Source organism: Pempheris klunzingeri, chromosome 24 (assembly GCF_042242105.1).
Source record: "Pempheris klunzingeri isolate RE-2024b chromosome 24, fPemKlu1.hap1, whole genome shotgun sequence".
Taxonomy (NCBI): Eukaryota; Metazoa; Chordata; class Actinopteri; order Acropomatiformes; family Pempheridae; genus Pempheris; species Pempheris klunzingeri.
The window spans coordinates 10202456-10224737 of NC_092035.1; the positions used below are offsets into that span (position 1 = coordinate 10202456).

Below are 22282 nucleotides of genomic sequence, written 5' to 3' on the forward strand. Positions count from 1 at the left end.
CTTGCAAAGGAGCTTCAGATACATCAATTATGATAGAAAATGGAGGAATTAGAGAGGGTCCACTGTTTCCCCAGAGTGGAGGAGAAAATGAAAGTCGTGCAGGAAAGCACGGCTGGAGAAAAACCCCGCAGCCATTGTTGTGTGATTAAGGACTAGGTTTGAGCCGTGGTGGGGGGGGTTACATTATTCACACAGCAGGAAAACAACCAAATGCTGTTTACACAAGCGTATGCATGCACATATACACATGCACTGTGCAGGACTGATAACACATTAGACAGAATGTTGTTTTGGAGGGGAGATGCGGTTCAGGATGGCGAGAGTATCAATTAGCCAACAGATGGTGCTCTGCAGAGGCTCCAGTCGTTCTACAGCATCTATATGGACGCTGTCTGAGCAGGAGACACATTACTTTAGCTAACCATAAATTCAGCTTCGAGTTGATGTCATATTGCAACTCTTTATTTCCTGTTTATCAGTTACAACTTCTGTTTATAGTCTGTACAGCACTGAAGGCACACAAAAACCAAAGATATAATGGAACATAAGTATATACAAAATATACAGAATAAATAATTAAATCTAGTTGAGTAGAAAAGCTACAGAGTGTGTGCTTACATGAACCGTTTCAAAGTTGAATGAGCTTCCGAGCGTATGACCGGAGTGTGTAGTATAAATCCTGACAATGTCCATATTGCAAATGTCAGTCAACAGCAGTTCGTTGGTTTTAATAAGAGCTGAGAAACAGAGAAATGTTGGCAGAAGTCAGTCAAAATATCTGCGTGGAAAAACTAGAGCTTTGCTTTTGAGCTCGTCGGTCACCGTTGGTGTGCTAACAGGTTAACGCGCCCCGCCGTCAGCTCCAAACAGTTCCAAACCAGCCAACGTCAGCAGTGGAGGAGGAGGAGGGGCGGTCCCGAATGCTGTTTAAAGTGTTTTTCAGACATAAATTAGTGACGTGAAACACAATCTCACATGCGCTCGCACTCACAAACACGCACTGTAGAATCACACACGTTTGTGGCTCATTTCTTCTGGCAGAAATTTAAAAAAAACAAACAAAAAAGTTTCAGCAGGACTGTTGATTGTCATGCACCATCTTATGGCATTTGATTAGTGCAATGCATTTTTACAAGATTACAGTTGTGTATAATATACTGTACTTTAAGTGCTGTATTTACTGATTGAGAGAAGAAAAAACTAAAACATTGTTTCTGTATATCACCAGCTTGTAAAAAAATAAATAAAGGTCCTATGACTGCAACTGTGCAGTGTGTTGGATCAAACTGACAGGAGAGCTGCAGTGGAACCACACTCCTATCACTGTTTTCCAATGTACAGTTGGCATTTTCTGACTCTATACGGCACAATGAGCATTCTGGCTGCAGCATTCCAGCTGGCTTGTGTTGACAGAAGGTGTAATCAGGTCATACCCACAGTCAGGGTAGACTGATTAAAACAGCAATTCTGGGTCAAGTGGTGATTGAAATTCACTCACTTCTTTCCAAACATCTGCTTTATCCTATCAGGATGTCAGGCCTGGGGAGGGTGCTCGCTCTGCGGATCAATTCATTTGCACGCAGTGCGCCATGGAAATTTAATCAATCATAAAAAGCTGATTGAGTGGATTTCAAAAGATGGTTTCAACCCAGGCCTGCTCAACAGACTGTGATAGCGTTCATTTGGCCTAAATACTACACCTTTCACCAGCTACATAACGTGGCTGTCAACAGATAAAAGGTACCAAAAATAAACCAGTTACATTCTGTGCTACAATTCAACTTAAAGTGATGTGCCCATGATATATATTTCACACTGTGGAAAGTACACAAGGGCAAACAGGACAAGGCACTTTGTTCAAAACACAATATATATATATATATGTATATATATATTGTTATTTTTCTTGCAGCTTAAGCTCAGTTAAATGCAGTTTGATGCTCCAGAACCTCCAAGTAGTCCGGCTCAGAGTGCAAGTTAGCTTTGAGTTCAAAGTACTCATTCTTAGTTTGCTCAAGCATGACCTTGCGTGGTCTTGAGTACATAATTGTCTCCATTAGCTTTAACTCCTCCTGGTGCCCCGGGACCTGCATGTCTACAGCAGACTGAAGCTGGGGCATGTTCTTCCTAAGGTACTCTGTTATTCCAAGCTGCTGCAGCTCCTTCTCCCTCTCCAGAATGTTCCTATACAAGGAGTTGGGATTTCCCAGAGTGACAAACTCTGCGGGGCACTCTCCAGTCATGGGTCTGAACTTTGAGCTGGGGTTTCCTGTGAGCGGAGAAGTGTTCTCCTTCTCCATGATACTCCGGCAGACGTGATGCTTCATGCTGGGTTCGTCGAGGCTGTAATCCAAATCTGCGTCGTGGTCCTTGTGCTGGGAACAGTAGGTGGGGTTGCGACAGATCTGCACGATGGGACTATGTGACCTCTCTTCGTACAGAGTGGCTGAGCCTGTTCTTTGTGTCAGAGTGTGGTGTGTAGTTTTCTGCCCGTACATGCTATAATGTAAGTGAATGGGACTGCTGCTGCTGTTCTCTCGGGGCTGCTCCTCTGCTGCTTTTTTCTTTGCCCTTCGCCGCCGCCGGTGCACCACAAACACCACCATTCCAGCTGAGCAAAATATAATCATGAGGACAAACATGAGGAGGCTTAAGATGAGCACTGAGAGCGGGACAGTGTCTGTGAGGGAGCTGAACAAACCCTTGCCGGTGCCATCAGGCCCCAGTGTGGCCGTCACACTCTCCTCCCCACCTGGGGAAATGGGGTAGTAGGTCCCTAAACCGGAGCACAGCATCTCATGACGGAGGCTTCTCAGTTCAGCCTGCATCACGTTCTTTGGGGTGTGACACAAAATGGAGCCCACCACTGTGTCCTTTCTGAGTTTCTCCACCCATTGTTTGAGGCTGAGCAAGTCACAGCTGCAGTCCCAGGGGTTGTCCTCTAAATAAATCTGCTCTAGTGAGTCGAGTTGATCAAGCACGTTGCTCACTGGCAGGTGCATAAGTAGATTTTTCCTCAGGTTTAATTTGGTGAGGGGCACATTGCGAAATATCTGTGCTGGAAGAGAGCTGAGCAGGTTGTTATTTAATGACAACAGCTTCAGGTTTGGCAGGGGATTAAATGTGCCTGGAGCAATCTCTTTGATAAGATTGTATTCCAGATACAGGTATTCAAGGTTGTGGAGCCCCACAAACATTGTGGAGAACAGTTTCTCGATTCGGTTGCCATTCAAATACAGTTTTTTCAAACTGCTCAAGCTGAGGAAAGTTTCATTATCAATGTAATCAATTCTGTTGTTTGCCAAGTTGAGCAATTCTAAATTATCATATGTGACAAAATCATACTTCAGGAGTTTCTGAATCATATTTCCTGTCATGACCAGCTTAGTGGGGCTTTGCTGAAGTATTCCGATATCTGATACCTTTTGAATTCCCCTGTCCTGACAGTGCATCAAAAACCCAGCCACAGGGTGATTGTGACAAGAACAGTGCTCCACACAAGGACTGCCAGGAATGTGAGATGGTGTCGGTACCTTGGCGTCATCTTTGGCGTTGAACAACTTGGGAATCTGAGACACTTTGGATGAGGGAGTAACAACCATATCCAGTGACTTTGACGGCTCCTCCAGATTTATATCTGCATGAGACGGGCAGAGAACATCCCGCTTGACTTTAGCCAGAATGGTCCCCTTAAGGTGATGTGGCGTGCTGCAGACCACATCCCCGATCGCTGACTGGGCCCTCATGTTCTCCATCCAGATTTTTAGATGTAAAATATCACAGTCACAGACCCAGTCATTGTCCTCGAGGAGCAGTTCCATTATCCGTCCGATGTGCTCCAAAAACCCGACATAAGGCAGCGTCTGGAGCTTGTTGCCCCGCAAGTCCAGGTGGGTGAGGGGCACAAACCGGAAAATGTTGCTGGGTAAAAACTCGATGGAATTATCATTGAGGATGAGGACCTTGAGGCGGATCAGCTTGTTGAAGGCCCCCGGCTCGATGACCCGAATGAAATTTGTGTCAGCTTGGAGAAACTCCAAATTCACCAGGCCTTGAAAAGTGTCCTCTTTCAGAGTGACGAGGAAATTGCTATTTATGTGGAGTTTTTTCAGTGAACCGAGAGTGCTAAAGACCCCTGGTTCCAGCTCTTGTATACTATTACCCCCGATGTGCAGTGAAAGGGCATTCTTAAGCCCTTCCATTTCCTCGGCACGGAGCTCAACCAAGTCATTTTTGTAAAGGTTCAGGTGGAAGGGCACACCTGACGGGACTTTGATTTGGGAGATTTTGCTGATGTTTCTCTGCTCACAGTTAAGATGGAGGATGCCATCCTTTCCCTCGCAGGAGCACAAGGAGTCACAAGACTCGCTAATAGAGGATGATGCCTGTGAGGGATGGATATCTTGGGATCGGGCCACAGCAAGAAACAAGCCGATGAAAATGATACAGGGCAGCATTTCGATCTGAGTTATCTGTGAAGAAAAGAAAGAGGGAGGGGGTGGGGGAGAAAAAACAACAACATTAGTTGTATGTTGTATGTGTTACAAGTCGTTACAAAGCTTGACACAAATGTAATGTATTGTTCTGAATAATCCTGCTATTTGTTAAATGGTATACGATCCCAGTGATCCAAATGTCATTCAACATTCATGTGTTACAGCACATGACCTTTGGCGGGTGTGTCTAAAAGTGTAATAGTGTAAAATTACATTTATGGGTGCATCATATGCATGAGGGGAGGTCACACTCATCTTGGATGAAAGAGTTTGTGTAGTGTAGAATTGTCTTTATTTAGTAAAAACGCATGAAAAATATATAATAGGAAAGGAAAACTCTACACCCCTTTAATTCTGTAAGAATCCTACTCAGTTTTAAATGTACTTCAATGTATCAGTGTTATGGGCTCCTTTCTCGTGAATGTTGTTTCCAGGGTGGATGTGAGGAATGAGAGTTAAATCAAGCATAGCAGCTAATAAGAATCCTAATAATCCATAGAAAACAGTCATCAGCATCCAGAGTATTTTACTGGACACTGCATTTTACCAACGAGGGAGTACATTTCACAGGGTGAGTAATGACAGAATCTCTTTGCAGTGACTCACAGCGAGATAATGGTACATTTAAAGAAATGACTCTCATTTGACTGATATTCTGCCCTTTGTGTGCAGACTCATCTGAACAAAGGCTCGCTTAATGTGAGTCATATAAATGCAGAAGTCACTTCATTCCCATTTAGAGTCCATGTCAAACACAACATCTACACCAGATGTTCTAAACAAAGAAGCGAAAATGAATGGTCGTGTCTCCGTTGTTCAGCCAGTAGCTCTCACTGGACGGGACTGAAAGTGATCTAATCCCAAACTGAGCCAATACTCATCAATGTGAATTCTTCTGTTGTGTTCTTCTACTGCTCCAAACTGTTCTACATGCAGTGAGCAGAGGCATCAGGAGGAGCACACAGACAGCGCTGTCCACTGGAAACATGTCCAACCAAGCCCCTTACGAAGAAAATCCAAACGTCTTCGCGAGGGGGCTTTATGCTGAGTGACGTGGGAAATGCTGCAATGTGATTTTAATGATGAGAGCTCTCAGCACCACATCTCAATTCATTACACTAATCTGACTAAAATCACAATGGATCAAAGGCTGGATCGCTCTCAGCGGCCTGGTGGAGAAGTACAGACATTTTCCCGTGATCGAGGATGACTAGATATCCACCAACTAACTGAGTTCTTCAAAGAGATAAGGCATGGATGGATGGCAGGAAGGCACAGCTGTTCTTCTTAACGAATCCGATTAGCATCTGGAAAGCTTCATTGTAACAAGACTAGGCAAGCCGAGTTCAGCCTCTCCAGCCTGGCTGAGTCCTGACTCATGATCCTTCTATAAATGGTACCGCTTCTGACCTGAAAAACACTTCCTCCCTATTGAAAGTCAATGAGACGTAGGGCACATTTTCAGGAGGTGTTTGCCTGTGCCCTAAAGCTGGCAAAGTGGCATAAAATGCCTTTTGGAATGTGGATTGAGTGCTCTGAGTATACAGAGTGTACATCTGTCCATCTGGACCTCAATATATATGAATCTAAATACTTGCTACAGTCTGACAGGAAATCAGAGAGAAGATGAATGTTATATCAGGTTCATTAGTAGAGATGAACGTCTGGCCAACCCCACACACACACTCTCCATGGTGTCCAAGGAGCCAACCAAACCTCTCTAAAGAGCTCACAGCTCCAGAGATACAAGCTGGATTTGAAGGAGTCTCTTGAAACTTCACTCTTCTTTCTTTCACCTTCCTGCCTATTTTATTGTGTCTCAATACATCTTTTGTGCGGCTGGTTGAAGTCAAAATTATTGATGAAAACCAAGTGAACACTGTCTTACATCTTTGATGTATTCAGGCCAATACCCCAAGGTCACTCTAAACTTTTCTGCCACAACAGATCTAGGCTGCTCACTCCACAGAGCTTGGAAACACTGAAATATTGCAGAGACTACAGGACAAGAGAAGTTTAAAAATTTACTTAAAAACACTCTTCTTACCGAACTAAAATAAATAAATAAATACCATTGCTAACAATTTACCTACAGAATTAAATTCACAAAGTAAGTGCATGAAGAATCCTCTTACATCTATAAGGAATCATCACATCAGACAGAAAGCACCAATAGAATTAGTTGTGTGTTCTTGTCTTCAGGGACATCCAATGTTAGCCTATATTCAAAATGTAACTCATTACAAGTCATTCAGAAAACCGATAAGTGGTTGCAATGATCTTTGGGTATTTTGCATGTTGAAGGGAAACCTTTCATGTCATATTGATTTAGTTTGCAGGACTGAAACTTAGTGTCATCTAGTTTACAGTATCAAAGAAATTAAGCTTTTCATGTAATTTAATGCTTGAAAAGTAAAGTCACACCTCACCCAAAACTTGCAGGCTTTAAAATCTCATTTAAAGGCTGTGATGTCATAGCAAGCTAAGAATTGACCATCTTGAACCAGCAGTAGGCAGGAAATGAGGAGATATGATTATCTGTAAGCTCCTATTATCCATGTTTATCAGAGGATAGTGAAAGACACAAATCTAATTTGTCAAACCCATTAAATATGTATTGTTCGGACAGTGATAACATTTGATGAACAGCTCCAAAAACCGAGCACCCCAGAATATCTTTGGTCATTTCCTTTTCATCACTTATTTACTGTACATTTGCATGTTCTGAAGTCTGGTGGTGGTGATGGTGCCCGAGGCACTCACCTCTGTGACCCTGATAGGTCAAAGACAATGCGAAATGAAACACACTATTGACAGATGTTATCGCATACTGCATGGTAGCACTGCCGAGGGCAGATATGGAAAGGCTTTACGCACTCTGTCTTCTGTATTTCAAAACAGACTTCTCTAACTGATCTATTTTTCAGGTAATCAATGTTGCATGGAACTCAGCGTGATGGGCACGAGGGATGAAACACTCTTCCGGTGCCTCTCTTCCACTGCGTTCTCTTTTCAAATTCAAACGTGCATCTCTTGCTGTTCAGACAATTCAATTAGAGATCTACTGAAGCCCTGTGAGATCTCCCCTCATGCATGTGTGTGAAGCCAACTCATCGGCCAGCATCAAATGAGATGAGTTAGAAAAAAAAAGGAAAGCAGTTCAGAGCCGAGGAGGGAAAGACAGCAGAGGGAAGGTGGAGTAGAAAAATCTGTTGATTGAATATTTATCACACATTGAGTCTTTCTACAGGCACTGTAACATACACAATAGGCTTTGGCCACTTATATAGACCCAGAAATAGCATGTTCATACCTTATTTGGGCCAGCTATATAAACTGTATTGCTTCGTTGCAGTCAAGTGCTCCATGATATCAAAGAAGTCCAATGCATTCTAATGAGTCGGCCTATTAGATCATGTCACAGTGACCAGGCTTCTTCTGTGTGTTTCTAGCTGCACGCACACAAATAAATATGAATACACATGTTCATATGCCACACAGATACTTCAACAGTCCAGAACACTGCTCTGGAAAACTGCTCTTTTCATCCTAATCTGACTTTATTACATTCAATTCAATCTGACTTGATTAATACACGTCATATACTTTAAGTCTATGCTACGATGACGCCTGATGTGAACTGCCAACACAATCAGCTGCAGAATATTACATGCAATATTACCCAGGAATGAGAGTGGGGTGCCACCACAATCAGGGCAACTGAACAACTATTGATCTTAATTTTCTTATTCTACACTGTGTCCACACAGCAAAGATCATAAAACACATATTGTGTTAATCACATTGCCATATTGCTTGTAATTAATATGAGTAAGATTTAGCGCAGTTGGCACAGGTTGCTGATGTTGGCTACTTTTTAAATTTGCCTGAACGTGATGATAAATGCTGGTTCAGTCTGTCCACATAAAATCTTACTGGGTTAAGCTTGGACACCGGACCGGACCTCCATAGGAAGGTAAGAGGTCAGATTCCTGTAGCCTGTAATGGTTCAATGTCTTGCTCATGGACACTTCAGAAGGGCAGCCAACATGAAGGCAGGAGGGTGGGCTCCATGATACTGTTACCATACTACATGAGTAACTTCACCTCATGTACTTAAGGATCCGTTTCTGCTTAATTTTCCGTCATAGCTGTTTAGAAGAGAACCACTAGCTCCCATAATTAGGCCTGAGACATTAGATTAACTGCCACCATTACTCTTTGTAATGTGAATAAGTAATGGAGTCCCATGTGTATCCAAAGTTTTGATGATAAGCCCAACAAAATTGACAAACTCCTATGCAGTCTGTCATGTTTTCAATATGAACGGTCAGATTTTGACTGTGATGCAGTCTGACTTTGACAAAATGTCTGGAAGACAAAGGTATTCTCTTTACATTACAGGTCGCACTGAGCATGTCATCTTTACTGAAAAGCACAAAGCACATGTACCCTTGCTTTCCATTGATTTAGCACGCTTCATGCACTAAACAGTCAGAGCGCTGCAGTGCCCCTTATTTTTATCCTCTATACATTTGTCATAGTTTGCAGAGAATTGACGCACACAATGCAGACAAAGTATGTGACAACACAACGTGAACCTGGATTTGAACTGTACAGAGTTGCGTGCTCACTATCCAGTTGACAGTTTAGGACATTATTTTTAGATAATATGAACACAGCTATCGTCATGTTCTGTCCTCATCACTGTCAAAGTTAGTAAAGCATGCTGGAGCCACAAATAGCCCATAAGGCAGAAGCCTATTTCCTTTTTCTGTAGCGTGAGGCGATGTGATGTACAAGTATGAAAGGCTTATTATCCCTAGTGGCACCCAACAGATAGAGCTGTTCCCCCACTCATTCAAGACTGATAAAAGTCACTCCGTATTTGTGTTTTAAAACATATCCAATGAATATCTTTTGGATAGAATGTTCTTAAAAGCGTTTACAGTCATCCAAGTTCTTAACATTTTATGACCTTAGTTGTCCTCATTGCTAGGCTACCTGCAGTCATGGTGATTTATGGATCTTGACAACAGGGAGGTTGAAGGAGTGCAAATTAATTCACTGGATTCTGAGGTTCCCTGTCAGAGCCATATAAATAGTATTTAATATACTGTGTGTTATCCGCAATTCTAAAAACTAAAATACAAATGTAATCTGGGCTCCATAACTAGAATAAAACACTAAGATGATGAAGTCCAAGTAGGTATAAACTGTTCTTATACCAAATATTAATCTTAGACACGTCTCAATGTAGGTACCAAGAATGTGTGCTTTTACCACGGTGGCAGGTTTCTGGCTCATTTTATGCATCTTTAGTGTATAGAAGGTGCTGCATGCTTTCCCGTGCTCCTAAAATGGCTTCTATATTTCTATTCATCAACTTTCCTTTGAGATATCCACAAAGTCAGTAGATATTGAGAACCATTTGCCATGCCAACTGGACCAAACTTGTGTCTTTAAACTATTAAATCAACCCCACATTCTCCACCTGGATAGCGACCCATAGTCCTCCATCAACTGCTCTACCATGCACAAACAAAGATCTTTTTGGCAGTGATGTAGGCACACAGTCTTGGGGACCAGGGAGCTTAAGATCATGCCCCATGCTCTGCTGCCTGCTACAAACAAGGGTTGCATCTTTAGAAACATCATCAGTGGCCTGTTAAAAAGCTACATCAGCTGTGTGCTTTCTCATGTCATGCAGCAGCCATAACAGCTGGCAGCTGATCATATGGCGAGGGTGTAAGCAGTGGGGGCTGATGTGGTAACTGCTTTACACCAAGAAACCCCATACATCTGTGAGCAGAAACTGATCCAAGCACATTTTCACTCAGTCTACCTTGTGTACTGCATAGCCTCCTCTCTTACTGTTCTCAGCTGGTGGGCCTTAATTTCTGATAGCAAACATATGCATGATAGAACTAATAATAGAAGCACAAAGACTGCATGGGGAGGGGGGGGTGGAGGGGAGGGGATGGCTCAGCTCCCCTGGCAAGCACAATTTAGTAGGCTTGCATTTCAAATGGTCTGTTTAACTAATGCGCAGTAATTAGTTCTCCAGAAATGAGCAGGCAGATTACACCAGTGTAGTGGCATCAAGGTACACTTTGTAAGGCAAGACATCTGCACCAAGCAGATGTACATTTCCTGCGCACATAATTGTCCCTTTGAAAAAGGAACACATTCTAGTCAGCGGTGACAAACCAGTGGACTAGTAAATTGTGGATAAAATCATTCAGAATACTCAATCCAGAAACAGCTGGTTCTGGAAAGGCGAGCACATGAAGAAAAGCACATATGAGAAAAAAGATATTCCAATACAGCTTTGGTCAGGATTACTGTGCAGAAAGACTATCTGGTACTAATGATTAGTTGTAAAGTTGAGCTAATTAGTTGTTGTATTTTGTATTTTCACAAGATGTCCTACATAATCGTCCTGAGCCTCTTTGTCTTCATCTGTTCTGAGCCCTTTGAATTGCCCATTTATAAGGAGCACCCACCCTCAGTAAAAAGGCCACAGGGTAATGTTAATGACAGTCTTATGATTCACTCCATAAATAGGTGGAGATCTGCTGTCTGATACACACACTCAAGTCTCAAAGGACCCACACATTATAGGTAGCAAGACCTGCTTGTTGAGGATAAACAATATGAAGGACACCACCTAGAACATTCTGTAACGTTGGCACAACAGGACTAAGAGGCTAATCATAGTAAGACTTGTAAGATGCACAAAATATACACGTCATGGTCTCAACAACAGAGTCTTTGTTGGGCCGATCGACAAACACTATGGAAACATTAACTACAAACTCGAAAAAAAAAGTCTTGCACGTGTAATCACTTTGGCTGTCTGAAAATAATTCATGGATATAATTCCATGCCTTCTTATGCTACAAAGATACATATCATTGGTGCTTTATGCGGCTGAAATTACACTTACATACTCTTAGAGTCGACTACAATCTGTTTTATGACAGATTAGAGTGCTATGCATGTATCCCTGGTGTTTGTGGCTTCCCTAATTGGCAGATGTGTAACTGGTTTGAATTGAAATGTACTGCATGCATATAGTTCACCACCAGAACCCTGCAGAGTTTTCTAATTGGACAAACTACTATAAAGTCATGAGCTGTTTTTATGATCACAGCTGCAGATGGATGCAGCTGAATGGTACAGTATCTGCTTAAGTGACAATTAGTCAAGAAGCCTACTGCAAAAAAAATGAAAAACTGTACATGGCATATGTGATTGCGTTTGCTTATGTATTTCACTGACGGTTACAGTGCCGTCATCCAGACTATTACTGCCATGAGTGATTCTGCACACTCTGGCAAGTAGCTGCACATTTTGAAGTGTTAACAGTGCTGATATATTTGAGTTTGTTAAGCTCACGCACGTCCATGAGGAGAATGAAAACAAAACAGCGGTGCCCCAGCTTTAAGCCCTGTGGATTAGCTTCCAGCTAACCTAGCAAAAACATATCCCAAGTTCCCTCAGCTATAAAAAAGTAAGAACAGGACAGGAGATTACCTTAAAGTCACAGACTATCTCCTGTTTGGGAAACGTGCAATGGCAAGTTTTACATCTGACAAAAAATCACCGGTTGGATTGTGTGTACTAATCTGACTGTGTGTCAGCTCTGCCCTCTCACTATTTATTCACTAGACACTTCCATAAGTCTTTTCCGTGCCACACTGGTATCAATCTAAGTTGCTTTATGATGCATTGCGAATAGAACAAAACTCTACCCGTTTGACATCCTGAACAGACTGATGCACAGGGCTGAAGGAAAGCTAGTCTGTGACCAATGGAAATAACAAGACTGTCAGTGGACTTTTTTTAAAGTCTGCTCTGCCCGATACTGCTACTTCCAACCAGGGATGGAGCTTATAGAAAATATTTTCAGTGGGTTTCAAAGCACAGCTCCACTCTCGGGCCCTCAACAGGATGAGCTGGTTACAAGATAGAAAGATTGATAGATGACAGGTCTGTGCACGTCTGTAGGCAATTTAGTACAAGTCATCATAGGTATTTTCATGTTTGCGACGGGTAAAAACCTGCATGATGGTCATGAACTTCGAATAGCTGACCTTAAACAAGTAAAAGCCTGATCTCTGGTGTTAAGATGAGGTTTAGTTTAGATTTGACTTGAGAGTTTTAGGACAAACCTTGAAAAGTCCACCTGGAGGGAGGGGGGGCTTTTCAGTATTGCAGTGCCTGTTTGAGATTTAGGCTGACAAAACCAACATATTTTTTGCAGAAGTCTTGTCTGGACAAGCTTTAAATGAGTCCATTAGAGTACACCACTCAGGGCAGCAACTTCAATGCAAATTTATTCAAGGTGTCTTGTTTTTTTTTACCCCGACAGTTTTTATTTTTCGAAATCTGGTACAGCGGCTGAGTTAATTGCAGTTGTTAAGTCGTCAGACACTCAGAGACTTGAGCTGACCTGCTCTGTCCAACTGCACAAGGCCTTTCAAGACCAATTAAGCAGGAATGCCACAGTGGGCAACTGAAGACGCTGGACAGAATTCTAAAGCTCCTGTTAAAACCTGTTACAGGAACAAAAGCTTCAAAGTCCCAGTCAAAAAACGTCTCAGTCCCCATAATTCCTTGTTTGTTTTTGGGACGGATTACTGCTGGGCACCATAAAATGCTCAGAATCATAACACAAACTAAGGATTAAATGCATTTACAGACAACACGGCACGTAGCACACGTCTGGCGTAAGAAATGTGTGCTTATCACATGTGACACTGGTGCAACAGAAGGGAGTGTTGCATTTCAAACAAAGGCAGTGAGGTGTTTATTGTCCTAAATAATCTGCTCACTGAGCATTTCATCAGAGCGCTAACCACAGCCCATCACATTCTATGTGCTACTTTCCAAACAGCAGATTTTTCAATATTTATAACACATCCAGTAAGACAGACACACAGATGGAGAGACTCAGCGCCTGTCATGAGTGTCTGAATTAGGGATGTGCACTTGAAGCAAAAATACTATTCGATTGTCACAGTGAACTATTCGAAGATGATTCGAATAGTACACACACACACACTCGACACCGCTAGATGCAGCAGGCGCAGCTCATTCAAAGTTCACTGCATTGTTGTTTTAACAATCGGCCAATTTTTTCACCTTTATTGCTGAAACGCTTGTGGCAAAAATGACACGTTTGAATTAGTTTGGATTAAAGCAGACATTTGATTCATCACTGCCCACCTGGACCAAGGGAGAGGGGGCCGGGATCAGAGCTAAGCTAACACAGCTGTCCTTAAAGCTGCTTCTAGCTAATGTCCAGTCACTGGAAGATGGGCTGGATGAATTGGGACTCCGGCAAGGATTTGTTCTAATTTAACAAATACTTGAATATTCTGAAACCATGGCCCATCCCTAATCTGAATGAGAATATCACTGTTGCACTGTGCGTTGTTATTTCAGTAAAATGGCTGCTTAGAACATTGATCAGTAATGCCACACTTTAAAAACAACATTGAAAAGGACTAAGTGCTGCCCCTAAATTGGGTCTGATGCCCTGCAAGGCCGCTATTGACTCACTCCAATAAGAGATCCACTGGCCTGTAGCTCCCACCTTCCCTCAGTCTCTTGACAAAGAGGTTTATGGCAAGAAGAGACGTCAGTGAAAGAAGCCATTTTCTTTGTGTTTGAGAAAACACACTCCTGCACAACAGCTTTATAACAAGGAGTGACTGAGCTTAAACAGACAAGAGCTAGTTTTTATGACTGAGAATATCTTGTCTGACATTTAGGGCTGCACATTTAATTTAATATTAATCTCAATCACCACTTTGGCCTCCCACAATTAAATAAACATGATCGACTCTGATATAGATGTTCAATTGCTTGTCCGCTCATATAAAACTCTGCTGCATATCAAGAGCTTCCTAAACTACGAGCCAGCCAAAGCCAATCGAGTTGCTGTGGCTTGACTTTTGGGGAGATGTGATGCCGCTGCAGCGGTGGCCTGAGCAAGCATCTCCTGGATTATCCCCCTGCAATCCATAAAGGAAGAGTAATATACAACAGAGAGCACACAGGCAAGACGACGACGACAAATGTTTGAAGCAGAAGAGCGAGTTCCTCGATCATCATCTGTTATTTGGAAGTATTTCAGATCAAGGGCAAGTGATGTTAAACAGGAACAAAGCATATGCAAAGAGTGCATGAGACTTACATCTATGCCGTGAGGCAACACTTGGTCAACCACCTGAAAAAACAGCACAATCTGCAGAGCATCAGGGCCAAGAAGAATAATGTTGCTAATGTTACATCATGTTATCCCCGTCCTTACAGCATCAACTCAGACAACCATAACAGTGACAGTGTTCAGCACGTCACTAGATCTGTTTGGTTTCAGGTAAAATTTCATTTAGATTTTGCTTTTAGGAGATGCACCATAAATGTGGCTCAGTCTTATTCTGATGCAAAGATTTGTACATTAGCAGGGATGTAGCACAAGCACCGTTTTCTTTAATTAACTGTGAAAGGGCAATATAAATATTTTGTCCCTAAAATCGATGAATAATCGTGACTAATGATTATGATCTCAATATTGATCAAAATAATCGGGATTGTCATTTCAGCCACCACTGTTCAGCCCACTTGACATTTACATTGGAGGCATTTTAATGAGAGTGCTTTTCACAATACAGGTCCAACCTGGTAATTCAAGCCAATTCAACAGTAGCTGCACCTTACTGCAGCACATGAGGCATAAAATACCAACGGCCTGGCTTGGCAGCACAGGAGACTCCTCTTTTCTTTTTCAACATTCACTCAAGGTCACCAACCAACAGTTGCGTGCATCCACTAATACTTAAAGTCAGGCTCCTTTTGCTTGGGGGCTGAAACAGAGAATGAGAGGGAGACTAAGACGGAGAATGCGAGATAGTGAGACTTGTTGCGCCCAGCCAGGGGTTGTTTCATTTCAGCCTGACACAGGATAGCAGATTAGAGCCCCTTGCACTCTATTGCTTTAGCGTCCGAGTGTGTTTCTGTGCTCGCCCACACACACCCCCAGCCTCGTTTGTGTACGCGACGCGCACGAGCCCTGACCGTCTATCAACTGCCCGGAGCGCCCTGCAGTGTTCCCAGGCACCAATTATGGTGGGACTTGTCCCTTTTGCCTCTATATTGGAAGTGATGTGGCTTGCCCTACAGGGTCGACACCACCACTACACCCACATATCTGCAGAGATTCTGCCAGCGCCCGCAGCCCTCCACCGCAATCCTGGAGAAATGATAATTATGACATCCGCCCACTCAAGAGGCAAGAGATAGTTCAACTCTCTTGCCCCTTGTTGCAGCCCTTTTTTTTGACTGATTCAATATTCTGTGGGCTCGCGCTGCCTCCTTTCTCTGAGAAGCAGAGGCTCTCCAATATATCTGCAGGCTTTCTCTGTCTGAAAGTGGTGTGCTTTAATAAAGTTTCACAAAACCTCCTGAGCTGATAGCCATACTAAAACGGCAGACTGCCCGCCCTGGTCCACCATTTTCCTTTGGCTGTATCACACATAATGGCAGCGCCTACCCAAAACACACATTTGTGTTCCCCCTCATTGCAAGCAAACCGTTCAATACAGGTATAATCAACCATTTTCTGTGGTTGGCTGACTGGTATTGAGCCATTGGTCCTTTAAAGCTGAGGACAAGAGAGAAGTTTGTAATCATAAAGTCAGATCGGTGTACGCGGGCCTCTTGTTAACAATTGATTATTCAGGGGACAGCAAGAACACGAACAGCATACAAAACTCCCATTGTAAATTAGCCCGTTTTGCATATATTGTTTAAATTGGCCCGCAAGGGTTCATGTCTCAAACTTAATCAATAATTAATCTCAAGCTATTTGGATACCCTCGGCTTCAGCAGTTTAAACATTCGTAGTATGGAGCACCTATATCTAAGCTTGACTCATCCAAGCAAAAAATTGGGATCCAAACTCAATTATGCATTTTACAACTTAAGGCTAATTAGACACTTCTTTCCTTCATTAACTTGCACTTTAAATAGGACTATAACCTCACCATCACATGGGTCCCTGCAGGACAAAGTGCAGACTGATTGAATTAGCCTTGGATGCTGTTAAGATTTATTTAATCAGCTGCGATCTACAGTATGGCCAGAAGTTAATGCTTAATGTTAACAGTCCTGGAGAAGTCTTAATGAGTTGAAATGGGATTAAGCGTGGGGCGAAATATGCCTCTGACGGAGCTGATAGCCTCTTTCTGATTGGCTGAGCTCTCTGCTTGACGTCGTGACGCAGTCCCCCCTCATCAAAACACACCTGTGCCTATTAACTGTAATTACATATTGTAATACGCCATGGCTACACGTTCAGCTAAATGTCCGAAAAAAAGAGAGGGTAAGATAATAACAACACTAACCACAACTACTTGGGTTTTGAATTTTCAAGCTGTTGTATATTACAGCAATTTTGAAGACAAACACAGCCACTTTAAGCTAAGTTTTAGGGACAAAAAGCTCCGTGTTAGCACGAGCCTGCACAGCCGTAGGATACAGTAGCTGCGTGTGGCTAACAGCCAGGTGTGCTGGAGGTAATGGAGGACCCTCAGGAGAACTCACTGGTCCCCCTTCTGTTCTTCTGCCACTTTTTTACATCACTTCTTTCGACGATAAATCATGCGAGCGACACACGGCCATGATTTATGCCGCAGCAGACACACACTGTAGCACAGATGGGGCTTAAAGGTGGTCACAAATGGAGGGGTTAACTGCTCTATAACATACTTAAGCTAGTTGGAACCTGCCCCTAAAGGACGAACGGATTCCTGGCTTCAATGCAGCCCAGCTGGTTCGTAATTCTGGAAAAATATACAGTAAAATGAAATAAAAAAAAAAAAAAAAGTAAGTGGGCACTTAAGAGTGAAGTATTTTAGTAGAGGCTGCGACTGCTTCGTGACTTACCGACTAAAACTGATGGGAGAGAAATAAAAAGAGGAAAGGCTGCTCCAAATGTCACCGCGCTCAGTCCATCAGGAGATGCCGGGGACCGACGCGTTGGAGAGGGGCTAACCTCCACAACACTTCCTGCTCCTTTAAAAAAAAAAAACACTAAAAAACACAGGCTGACACAGGAGGAAACTTCTCGGGCACCGTCGGTCCCCCGCTCGTCCCCCTTTCTTCGGTCTTGTAAGAGCTGTCACACGCCGGTGCTCATTCACTCCGCTCCCGGTGAGGTTTCACTCCGGTCCCGGGATGGTGAGTGCTGCCCTCCTCCTCGGAATTAATTATCTTTAAGTTGCAGGTTCGAGCCACGGAAACAAAACAGTGTTGAGATTTCTTTTTCAAAAAAAAGGGGAGGATGTTCTTTCACCTTTTTTTTTTTACGGTCCACTTGAAATAATGAAAGCGCGCACCGCTTCCAGCTCTTGCGCCGCGCTGCGCGCTCTGTGGAGTTAACCAATCTGCGATATATTGGAGTTGCTGCTTCATTTGCATGCTGTAGAGGTGGACTACAGAGGAGAGGAAGCGGCCGCAAGTCACACACAGTGCACGGCGGGAGATCCGGCCGTGCCTTTCAGAATAAAAGCCTCTGGCTGTAACGGCCACAGCTCCAAACTGAATCTGTAGACTCTCCTGTGTTTGTGATTTTACCAGCAACACATCTAGGGACCAGAATTTAGTTTTATAATTATATATATATTTAAAAAATCCACAGCGTTATCCAACAGTTTCATCCATCCCTTTAAATCGTATTAACCTGCAATGATAATGATTATTTAGAGGGGAAATCGCCTACATCCGGTGCGTCCCCGTGTATATCTGGTGATTTTTGACACAGCTGTGGAAGCTGTGTAGCAGTTATACAGAGCTCCTCCTCTTGCTTCTTACAATACCGAGGAAAAAAAAAAAAAAACTTGCATTGACGGGCTTTAAATAGCCTGGCTGCAGCACCGAGCCTAAAGGATGAAACTAATGGTATAGAATGCATCTGAAACACAAATTAACCATCCAATCAGTCAGTAAACTGTCTTTAAGCATTTATAAAACAGGTAATGCAGATGATCGAGGCTTTGTGTGAGAGAAAATGAGGCACTTCTGCTTGCAGAGCTCAGCCTCTGAGCTTTAGTTAGGGGCGATCACAGTGGCACACCTTCCATCATGCAGCAAACTGGGGTTCAAGCTGGTCTGTGTCCTTGAACAAGACGCTGAAGTGCGTCCAGTTCCAGCCGAGTTGTTGCTCAGCCTGACCTCTGAGCTCCCCGAGCCGCAGGACAACATCCAATAAAGTATTTCATCATTATTCCAGCCCATGCCTCTGCACGGCGAGTTAAAAAGCCCAAACAGTTTGACAAATCCAAGTACAGTACTTGTGGTAGCCACTGATTTGTCTGTGTCTAAAACCCTGGCTGGGATTCTGTGCAGCTCACTGGGTGATCACATTCAGGCCGGAAATGTCTCCCTTGCACTGTGGTTTTTTACCTGTCTGCAGCTTAAAGCCAACTGGGTTTGTCACAGGATGAGTGCAAGTTTGACTCCCATATGGAACATCATAGAGTGGAGCAAGTCCGTGTTGACCTCATAAGTCACCCAACCCAGATAGATCATCTCAGAAGGAGGTGGTCGGAGGCAAAAAGTGAGCCTAAATGAAAAATTACAACCTTGAAAACACTGAAGTTTGGAGGGCTGTGGCCTAAAAATACTTTGGAGTTATTGCAGACTGAAACAGCTAGCTGATATATCACTTACTAATTCATTCATACAACCTGATTTCATCTAAAAGCATGTTTCGAAAGCAACTTCAAGCATCCAGACGGAGAGAAATCAATATTTAACGGTGCGGGCTCCATTTTGGAAGAGCAAGCCCTGTGTGTTTGCAATGGTCTTACAGTGTCACTCTTCAAATAGCTCCCCACCTGACGTCTCACTCTCTTTTAAAGTAAATACACTGCATCCTTTCAGCGGCGCCTTGCTGAAAAATACCCTTTAACTTCCTACAGTGGCTTTCCTGTTAATGAATGCCACAAAGCCATTAAGCTCCTTTTGTCAGTGAGTTCTTTATGTGCCTTTTCCAAGTAGTCCAGGTGCTTCACCATATGGACATGAACTAATAAATAAAATATAGAGATAAGATGCATATCTGTATTGTTTCATATATGCTTTTGTGTTCTGGGACTTGGACCAGACTGGGTGTTGATGAGGCCATCATCAATATATATGGATTTTTTCCCCCTTCTCTTTTATTAATCATGCTTTTGTTCACAATCAGATTAAATGGTAGCCCTGCCGACATGCAGATGGGGCGTCAATGCAAGAAATGTACCGGGCGAGATGAACGGAGATCAACAACTATGCTTACAATTAGAATATCATCATCAATATCATCAACATCATGTTAGCTCAACAGTAGAGCAGTGGGTGGACAAAATAAGAGGAACACCATGTATGGCAGTGGCAGAAAATGTGGCTCAGAAAATGATTCAACCTGGAGGTGTTTATTGAAGCTGCAATATGTGGTTTTTGCGAGTCTCATAATAATTGTGTATAATAAGATACACAAGATTACATAATCGTGCAGAGTTTGCACAGCACCCACTCAAGCAGCAACATATTGAGAGTAGTTCAACACTGATGGTGAACTTTTATTTTTTAAGAGCTGTTTTCAAAAGTGGTTCCCTTTACGTGTTTGTTTTTCGCCACGGGATCCCTAATCTTCCCCCGCCGTGGTTCGTGGGATTTAAGATATCGAGCCAAGCGGCGTAGGCTGCGACGCACGCATGTGGGCTTAACATTCTGTCTGCTGAACGCGGCCGGAAGTGAAAGCAAAAAGTGAAAAATAGGTGCGACACTCACAAAGGACGTGTCTGCTGCCGACTGTTCAAACCCATTCATCCTATTTTCATCATAATCATTGTATACTTAAAAAGAAAAAAGTGCGATCAGACGGCTGAGCTCCTTCTCCCAGAGCTCCATCAGTAATGAGTGTGATGTTACCTCTCCGTTACCTCTATATAGTGAAAGGGACCACAGCGGCTATTTTATCAACACAATTACATGCCTCCCACTCATCTGATAAAGAAGCAAAGAAAGCCTGGAGATGTTTAAGGGGGGGGCGGCATCAGCCAACACCAACAGCAAGACAATTCTCATGCTGCACGTGGGTTGAAAAATCTGTGACTGAACTCTCAAAACGCAAGTTTTATTTGGAGAACATGGAATTTGCAACAAGGTTATTAACATTCTGTTATTTAGTGACTATCTGGTTTCTTAGTTACAACTGTTCATTCTGCATAAATTTAGAGCTCCCAAGTCACAGCTTTCTAAGCCAACTCTTGTAGTGTATTTTCAGAAAGTTGAGCGTCTTCTGATGAAGGTTCCTTTGCAAAACTGAGTTGTTTTGTTTTTTTACATAATATTTTGCATAATGGCTCTGTAACAATATGCACAATTATCATCAATGTATTCCACAGCTGTTTGTCTATTTTTTCCCTTCTGTCAAGGACATATTCCTTGCTGCATTTTAGGAAACAAAAGTCATACAGTAGATGTGTTGGCTTTGTTTGGACCTGAAGGCATGCAGATTGTGCAGCCCATTCAGGGCCACATCCTCTCTTAGTACTTCGAGTGTCACTATCAGTCATCCTCATAGAACTAGCGCGGAACCCAAGGAGCCAAAGGAGTAAAACACTGCTGTGTGATGACATTTGGAAGACAGGGCAACTTTTGCTTATCTGCAATGAGAATCTCTTTGCAAAATAATGGAGGATCCTCATGCATCTGTGTGTGTTTCCGCCTTGGCCCAAGGAGTCAGCCCACCCACCCACCCACAGCCATACGCTGCACAATTTGTGTGTGCTACAGTCTGAGATGTCTCACACGCTCTGCATCACGGATACTTATGGAAAGAAATAAATAAAATTTTGCCAGGACCCAGACTGGGTAAATTTAGTCTCACTCCTCGCTGCTTCCCCCGTCAGAAGGAGACCATCAGAAACCGGCCTTCCACCTCAAACTTTACAATCCCATCGAGTCTTTTTACGCTGCTCACCTCAAGCTTTCACTCCTGCAAAAAAAAAAAAAAAACGGTCATGCAAGTGCAGTCCACAGGCTTGGCACTGTGTGGGATTAGGGTCAACAAACACTGTATTTTGCCAGAGCTCAAAATATCCATATTTTAAAAAGTATACTAAATCAAATGATTCCCTTTCACACAGGTTTGCCCTCTTTTCTACCCGATGCGGTTGGAAAATTCCACACCGTCTGTATTCGCCTGCATCATCTTTTTTTGTCTTCATTTACTCTTTGTGATGTTCCTGCAGCGTAGGTTTTGATTTATAGCTCAGTGTTGTGTTTCGCTCATTGTTACCAGCACCACCACAACACCAGATGGATGTATTGTACGCCAGGCCGTATCGTGCTTTCATTATATTCCCCCATAGTGATTGGGATTGCATCCTTTTCAATTACTTTGTGATGTAGAGCAACAATGAAAAGCCTCCCTTCGTCTTATTACCGAATGACGACTGACGTGCCCTCAGGACCATCTTCATCCTCGTAGAAACTTCATCATTATGCAATAAATTTGCACCTCTGACAGACTCATATCACATGTCTGCCAAAATAAAACACTTTCATACTGAAACACTGGAGCTCACATTTTCAGCTGTTAGTCTGCGTCAGCGGTGAGTTTCGTGTTGAAGTGTCCTGTTTTTAAACATTATTTAACCAAAGTATGTACGACTGTGCACTAATGGGACACTTCCATGTTTCATTGCTCCCCAGTGGGGGAGCCG

At 43.0% G+C, this 22282-nt stretch overlaps 1 protein-coding gene across 1 annotated transcript; it reads right to left on the bottom strand.

The window, feature by feature from the left end:
- Positions 1-471: 471 nt before the first annotated feature.
- Positions 472-17581, bottom strand: slitrk6 (SLIT and NTRK-like family, member 6). Its single transcript, XM_070855449.1, has 2 exons — positions 17454-17581; positions 472-4472 (listed from the first exon to the last, which is right to left on the bottom strand). Exon 2 carries the CDS (start codon positions 4455-4457, stop codon positions 1920-1922), a length of 2538 nt encoding a protein of 845 aa, XP_070711550.1. The 5' UTR covers positions 4458-4472; positions 17454-17581; the 3' UTR covers positions 472-1919.
- Positions 17582-22282: the final 4701 nt, after the last annotated feature.

Bases quoted from the DNA above. Each gene is read 5' to 3' on its own strand.
- slitrk6 (XM_070855449.1), bottom strand. From the start codon at position 4,457: ATGCTGCCCTGTATCATTTTCATCGGCTTGTTTCTTGCTGTGGCCCGA.